Source organism: Spinacia oleracea, chromosome 6, assembly GCF_020520425.1.
Source record: "Spinacia oleracea cultivar Varoflay chromosome 6, BTI_SOV_V1, whole genome shotgun sequence".
In the NCBI taxonomy this organism is placed as follows: domain Eukaryota; kingdom Viridiplantae; phylum Streptophyta; class Magnoliopsida; order Caryophyllales; family Amaranthaceae; genus Spinacia; species Spinacia oleracea.
The window spans coordinates 48,050,446-48,059,036 of record NC_079492.1 but is presented as its reverse complement, the minus strand read 5'-3'; the positions used below and the strand labels follow the sequence as shown (position 1 = coordinate 48,059,036).

General features: G+C 31.6%; 1 protein-coding gene across 1 annotated transcript; it reads left to right on the top strand.

The window, feature by feature from the left end:
• Positions 1-3,558: 3,558 nt before the first annotated feature.
• Positions 3,559-6,866, top strand: LOC130463125 (probable 2' cyclic ADP-D-ribose synthase BdTIR; the record flags this gene model as incomplete). The annotated part of the gene is made up of 2 exons (XM_056832171.1): positions 3,559-4,022; positions 6,752-6,866. Coding segments are annotated over 2 exons (579 nt in total), but the record flags the coding sequence as incomplete, so codon positions are not given.
• Between the last annotated feature and the right edge of the window lie 1,725 nt (positions 6,867-8,591).

Below are 8,591 nucleotides of genomic sequence, written 5' to 3'. Positions count from 1 at the left end.
CAATTGAATCAATGATGTAGATTTAATAACGAAGAATTGCACGGTCCTGATTAAAAGACTATAGTGGCTATATAATTAGTGTAGCTATTGTAAAATTATCCTATACTTAAAAAGATCAATTTCCACTTCTTAAAATAAACTAGGCTAATTACCCATTTCTTCATGCTATGGCCCTTGAATTGCATCTTACTAAGATGGTACTCACTAACACGCAGAGAATAGGAGAATCTCCGAATGGGCAATGGAACACCTCAACCAGAACATAACAAACAACACTCGATACACTAATTGCAGAACTGTTAAGATAGAATTAGAGTAGTTAGTGTTGTACTATACTACTAATATTAATATCCTATTTTAATTAGAATTAGAGTTGGATAAGTGTTAGGAGAATATGTAATATATAAACTGACGTATCATCAATGAGAAGGGGTTTTACAACAACTACGCAATTAACAATAAGTCACAATTAACAAGACAACCTAATTAAACAGCAAGCACTAAAAATCATTGTAAATCAAAAGTCTTTTAGACAATTAATAACACCAAACAGTAAGAATAACCCAATTAAAAAACAAGCACTAAAAATCAATGTAAATCAAAAGTCTTTTAGACAAATAATTCAACTCAAATCGCAAAATGCAGACATTGATTAGAAATAATTACTCAAATTTTATAGGATGACTACCAAGATCAGAGTATAATACTTACCCCTATCACTTTTGAAATGTCAGGAGGGTCGATGGTGTTGGAATTTTGATGAAATCCTTGAATTCATGTGGAAAAGAAAGGGGTTAGGGTTTGAAAATTATTCAAATACAAGAATACAGAGGAATTAATGGAGAGAGAATTTGTATACCCTTGTTCAGCAGTGGTTATGGACAGGAGATCCGACGTCGACGGTGACGACGGCGGTAGTCTGTACTTGCGTCGTTCTCACTCGATGCTCTTCTCCTTCTTTTTCTTGTGTTTTTCTTTTAGTCATAGGATTTCAAATGGTCAGCCATAACCTAAGTATTACCAACGCCCAAAACAGTCGTTAATAGGAATAAAATCGGTAGGGAATATTTCATAGAGGTAATGACAAAACGTGTACTTGACTTGTAGTAGGTAATATAAAAATTACAGTCGGTAATCAGCGTCTAGATGTTTACACGTCGTTAAATTTTGTGCGCCATCGGTAATCACCGACTACTTATAACTCAGTCGGTGAATTAAAATTTACCTACCGCTTATTCGACCGTCGATAATTTTCTGTAGGTAATCTCCCGTTTTCTTGTAGTGTCAACTACACAACCACACTACGTCATTTATCATGGCAAGTAATTTTTCAATTAGATCATCTTATAATTTGTATAATTTGTTTTCTCGTGGAACTAAGTGCGTCAAATTAATAAACACCAAATCTTATACTATATTTAGCTATGAGAGACAATCTTATAGTTGATGCTTATGAGACTTATGACAATCATGTTTTTTTATGGTTGTCACAATGCTTAATTTTTTGTTCCCAAAATAGTCCATAGGATTTAAAAAGTCACATAAAATAGTTGTTTTGGACTTCACGTTAACATTTATTTATAAATTAATATGAAGAATTCAGCACAATTGGTGGTTGGTTAAGATGGTAATGAGAGTTATCATCCACACTTGAGTTCTGGTGTTCGAACCTCATTGTGATAATTTTTGGTTGTCCATGTGGTGAGTGGGTGATGTCAGATGTGGGGTAATGGGGAGAATATTACGTGGCACATAAACATTTTCACAACGCCTTTAATATATTAGTATAGATTTGTGAATAAATAACAAGTTAGTGTGCGGTGTTGCTGCAAATGTGAGTTATACATTTATAATCAATTAAATCAGATTTAATTCAATTTAAAACTTTGAAAATATATTCATTCTTGCATGGGAGATTTCATACATATTGATGGTGGTTTTTAAGAATTAGAATTTTATTTAATTCATTTTTTTTAGTTTCTTTATTTGATTTCCATCATAAATGTCGTATGATTATTTTTTCATTAATTAATTTAAATTTTTTAAAAAAATCAAGTTATGGGTAAAATTAGGTAATACATAGTACTCGTACTCGCAGTAAATACACAAACATTTTTTTTATAAAAAGAATAATATTAGCAAAAAAAAATTCAAAATTTTTGATATAAATTAGTCATTATGAAAACCAATCCCAATTAGCTTAATTATTTGGAGATAATAAAGATATATTTCCTAAAATGTTAAATTTTAAAGGTACACTGGTCTTATTATGTTTTTTTTTTAATTTGTTTTACAATATTTACCCCCATTGATTTATTTCCTTATTCGTTGGATTCGCTTTCAATCCCATTCTTATTTCTCTATACCGAAATGCTTGGGTGCTTCGAGTGTAGAATAAATAATTTATTGTAAATCAATATAACTTTTATTCAGTTTTCTGTGACTTTAAACATGATGTTATGATTAATTTGTACACTAGGGCTTAATTTTTGGGAAAATTTGGTAATATTAATCCAACCTTTGGCCGGTTTTCTTTTATTAATCCCACCTACGACATATTTTTTAATAATCCCACCTTTACTACCCAACGACTTTTATTGGGCTTAAGTGACCGATAACTGGTGAAAAAATCATCGAGATGGTGATGAATTGATGATGATGACTGAATACATCTAGAGAGAGTACTTCCACGTAGGGATATATTACCGCCGACAATAGGTTTATGACGTGTTGGGCCCAATAAAAGACGTTGGGTGGTAAAGGTGGGATTATTAAAAAATATGTCGTAGGTGGGCTTAATAAAAGAAAATCGGCAAAAGGTTGGATTAATATTACCAAATTTTCCTAATTTTTGATGGTTAAATTATTTATGGGGTTATATAGTTACTCTTATACTTTCTCCATTTCATAATTAAAGATCTTTACAATTATTATTTACACATATACGAAGTATTAAGATAAAAATGAAAAAGTTGGTTGACTATAATAACGTATGGATAAAGTAAGAAAAATGTGTAAAAATGTGGGTGGGTGTAAGGGAAAAAATAGAATAAAGTAAGAGCTAGAAAGTGAGTGAAAAAATCCCTAAAAAAAAAAAAGTGAGTGAAAAATTGTAAATATTCAAGGGTAAGAGGGTAAGGTTGTAAATTTTCATGTCAAAAATAGAATAAAGCATAATGTAAAAAACATTATGAAATGAACTAAAATGCTAAGTGTAAGAATTATTATGAAACGGAGGTAGTACATATATTATGAGTGGTAAGGGATAATTTTTTATATGGAAAAAGTATCATAAAAATTAAATTTATTATGTGGAAAACCTCTTTTTGGAAACAAATCCCAATTTTCTTATATCATTTGGAGATATACTGATTGATTTCTTCAAATGTTTAATTTTTAAGGAACACAAGTCTTATTATGTTTTCGAATTTTTTTAACAATATTTACCCACCTTGATTTATTTCCTAAAATGTTTAAATACTCTTAAAGGCACACAAGTGAAGTTTCAAATAAACCACGTGGCATTTCATATTAATTACAACATATTTGGAATCAATTCAATCCAAAAGCTTAGCTTCGTCAAACAAAAACCTCCGCCTTGTGACCGGCAATCCTTCATCATACGACATATTCATCAATCACCGAGGTATTGACACGAAGAGGACCATCGCCGGTCTTCTCTTCAGTCATCTCTCAGTTCTCGGATATCACCCCTTTTTGGATAGTAAGAGCATGAAACCTGGGGATAAGCTATTTGAATCGATCGACCCTGCAATTAAAAACTGTAGTGTCGGAGTTGCGGTTTTTTCCCCGAACTACTGTGATTCATATTTTTGTTTGCATGAACTGACATTAATGATAGATTGTAAGAAGAAGGTGGTTCCCATCTTTTGCGACGTCAAGCCTTCGGAACTGCAAATCAAGAAAAACTGTAATTGGTCTATCAAAGACGTCGAAAGGTTTCAGCTTGCCATTGAAGAGTGTAAATACACTGTCGGGATTGCATTTGATCCTTCAAATGGGTTAGTACATAATAATAATAATAATAATAATAATAATAATAATAAATAACTTCTGCATTTTTAATTTTAAGTTTAGAATATATATATGCATGATATTTCTATTAGGGATATTTTTTATTTTTTTGTAGATGTACTGTGTATATATAACTATTTTCTATGAATTAACTGTTTTTACCTTCAAAATAAAAATTATTACAAAGAGACAATGGGCCTAGTCGTCTAGATATATATATATATATCCTCTCTCTAAATTTACTTTCGTTTGGTGGACGACTTGGTTCATAACTTCATATGAAATAGCTAGTGTCAACTTTTGAGATGAAAGTTTTACGTACTCTTCGCGAAGGAATATGATTGATTAAGCAATTTCATAAAGATTGGTTCTTTACAAATTTTGTGGAATTACACAACCCAAATCATGATATTTCTCCTTCAAAGCCAATACCAAAAGACAAACCAATACCTACAATGGAACTTTTTTTTGGCAAGCTCCTTCTAGTGCTAGTTTTTTCAAATTAAATTTTGATGGATCTTATTACTGCTCAACCTTAGGGTTTGCAACTAGAGACCACTCTGGTGCACTCAATTTAGTGGGTTTAAAGGTCATTGGCTTCAACTAGCTAGGGCATCCTTCTTACAGAGGCTTTTGCACTTCATGAAGCCATTAAAATAGGCCTTACATTTTGCTTGGTGTTAAACACCTAATAGAAGAGGGGGTAATCTTTGTGTCATCAATGCAATAAAAAACTTTAATGGAAGGTTCCTTGATCAACTGACCACATCTTTGCAGATGCCGAGAGAGATCTCTTACATTTCGAGACGGTTTTCTTCCACCACTGCCACTGATAGGCAAATCAAGCGCTGGATTTCTAAATACCCTTCCATGCTTTATTAGTTCACATCTTCTAATCAGTTTTTCTCTTATATCTCTGAAAGAATGAGTTAGGTTGGTCTTATGTTAGGGGCTAACCTAGTTTTTATTTCCTCATAATAAATAAATAAAAACCTCTTTTCTTAATTTTATCTTTTTCATTCTTATGTATATACTACATTCGTTCATATATGTTCTTTACGGTTAGTGTTTCATGCGAATTAAGGTAAAGGAGTGGGTGAAAGTGACATCTTGTTTAAGTGGAAAAGTATATGAATAAAAAAAATTAGAATAGATACTATAATTATGCAAGTGGGTCAATAAATGTTGCTGGTGGAAAAATAAAAAAAATCAGAATAGAGAGTATAATTGTAAACATTGTATTTCAAAATAGAATAAAACATAAGTATAAAAAACTTTTAGAAATGGACTTAAACGAAAAGTGTAAAGAACTTTTCGGAACTAAGATAATATTTAAGAAATGGGTTTTCAAATTCGTCCATAAAATTTTGAAATAACGTTTTAATCTGCATTTTTCAAAATCTGAACTTAATCACATGAACAAATCAATGGAAGCAAGGAAATTGATTTTAACAGCAAAGGAAATGATGATGGGGAAGAAGTTCGGAAAAAATTCTTTTATGTTGATATTTTATTTTTAAAACTACTTTGTATTTTATTGTTAATTTTTGGCAAAAATGATATTTTATAACACAAATTTTGCGAGAAATGACCATATAATTTTTATGAAATCACATCTTAATGTAATTTTTTTTAATCATCCGGGTTTTGAGTTCAACTCGTTTATAATCAGGCCGGGTTGGGTTGAAAATCTCAAACTGTTTAAATAAACAGGTTGGGTTGGAAAAATCTCAACCCGTTTATAAATGGGTCGACGTGTTTCCGACCCAAAGTCCCAAACAAAACCCATTGCCAACTCTAATATTGTGGCATATGTTAAATACGGGTCTGGGCCACACCCGTTATTGAGAGAGTGGCTCCATTTAACAAGACCATAGGAGGTTCCACCTTAAAATCATAGGGTAATTATGGGAGTCGCCCCTTATCCTTATTAAGTGATTAAAGCTCTTCTCTTTTATCAATGCAGGACACTCACATGTGTTCTTTGGGAAGACTTGCTTCAACATCCCCCTCACGTGTGAGATCCTTTTTTTAGTTCGGTCACGTCTGATGTTTCATGGGTTAGAGCGCGTTTCTCGACACTCCCCCCTCACATGTGGCATTTTAATTTGGCCCATAATATTAACGGTCCAAGGCCCATGTCGTGGGCCTTGCTCTGATACCATGTAAAATACGGGTCTGGCCGCACCCGTTATCGAGAGAGAGAGAGAGAGTCCACTTAACAAGACCGTAGGAGATTCCACCTTAAAATCATATGGTAATAAGGGGAGTTGTCCCTTAGCCTTATTAAGTGATTAAAGCGCTCCTCTTTTATCAATGTAGGACACTCACATGTGTTCTTTGGGAAGACTTGCTTCAACAGCATACTACTTTCGTTTCATAAAACTTTTTACGGTTATTATTTGCACAAATATCAATACAAAATGGGAAGTTGGTTGAATATAATAAAATATGTATAAAGTAAGATAAATGTGTAAGAAAAAAAATTAATAAGATATGAGAAAGTGAGTGAAATATTGTACATATTATTGGGTAAGAAGGTAAGATAGTAAATTTTAAAGTGTAAAGAAAATTACAAAATGGACTAAAACGAAAAATTACAAATATTATTTTGAAACGGAGGTAATAGTTACAAATTGAATTATTTTGTTGTTGAAAAAAATCGAAGACCATTAATCGGTCTTTAACTATATAAAATGTGTGTGCTCCTTTGCAGGGATTGGGCAGAGTTTTTGACAAAGGCAACAGATGCAATTGTTAAAAGCTTGATTGAGGCCGAAGAAGATGAGAATAAATATTATGATGGAAATTCTTCTCAGGATCGCTATTAAAATTTCATTATATTTTGTAATTTTTAAGAAGATTTTCTAATTTTTAGCATGGGGTACACCAAGGCTGCAAGGTCCTCAACCATATCAATCCTTTAGTTTGTCCAGAAAAATATTTTACACCAAATCAAACACTCTCCTCAAGTTTAGAGCATAGGAGTAAAAATGTGAGAGGATGAAGTTATACTCCCTGCCTTGTAATGACTGCCCTGCCTTTTTTAGTCTTGAAGATGTTCCTTAATAGTTTCACTTTTAAAATTAAGGTATACCTGCAAAAACTTTAAGAATTTTGAACTCAATTTACTCCCTCCCTATTTTAATATGAGTTACATTTTGATTGTATAAACTTAGGAGGTTTAAGTTTAATTTAAAACTAATTACAAGTGAAAATGGGTTTAATATTTTATTGTAAGAAAATAATAGCGGGTGTATTATTTATTGTAGGAAAATGAGTATGAGAGTAAGGGTAAGGAATATGAGAGCGAAAGAAAGATTAATATAATTTGGACAGGGGATCAAGAAGTAAACGAGAACCCAAATCTATACTATATATTACAAGGCGTTTATAAGAAAGTTTACGTGACACGTGGCACTCTGCTTATGAGTCATCGTTCGCTCCATGTACATAAAAATGTCAAACATGTTTTGCATAAGGTTTGAACCCTTGACATTGAGTTTAAACGTTAAAGCTTTTGCCACTAAGCTATTAGATATTTGATGTTATAATTGCAAAAAAATTTATACATAAGTATATGTGAATGTCATTAATGTACTAACCCGGGGCATCGCCCGGGTCCAAAAACTAGTTCTTATTTAAAGGGGGTGTACAATAAATATTTTACATTATATTGGAGTAAAGGTTAAGTTAAAATGTTTAAAAGTTACTCTGTAAATAATGTAAAATTTATTTATTTTTAGTGATAAAATTTTCTGTTTTAATAAAAGTTATCCCTTCAAAATCAATAATAGTTTATAAAGACAACTATGTAGCCGTTTAAAATGGGTATCCATCCAAAAACAAAATTATAAATTTATTATACATCGATGACTCTTTTGGTATGGGAGGGGGATAGAGATGTAAATTGTGATAGGGGCATGGAATTACTTATTATAAGGAATTCAATATAAGTCCACCTTTTGATTATACCTCAATAAGCCCCTTTAAGGTGTGTTATCTTCAACTTATAAGGCTTCAACTTATCTGAACTTAAGGAACTTATAAGACCTTATTAAACTTATGTGCTCATGTGACCTTATTTAACTTATAGGAACTCATAGAACCTTATAAGGCCTTATAAGACCTTATAAGATCTTATAGGGCCTTATAAAACCTTATTAGACTTTATTTAAAGTTTATTAGGTTATTACTAAACTTTTAACCATTAGAATATTGGGAATTGTTTATTGCAAATATTAATAAATATGAATTATAAAAGCAATTATTATTTAGCTCTTATATTAATAATTGTTATAAATATATTGTATTATGGGTGCCCATTATACCCCTGACATCCTTATCCTATAAAATACATGTATATGTACATATTATATAGTATTGAATAAGATCATAACCGCCTGTTTCTCTCTTCCCCTCTCTCCCTTTCTCCCTAATTATATAACACGTTATCAGCACCATTGCAAACCGCTGATGAAAATCAAAGAGATTCAACAAGGGAAAAATAACAAAGACAATCATCATCATCATCTACATCAATTTTTAAATTTCTT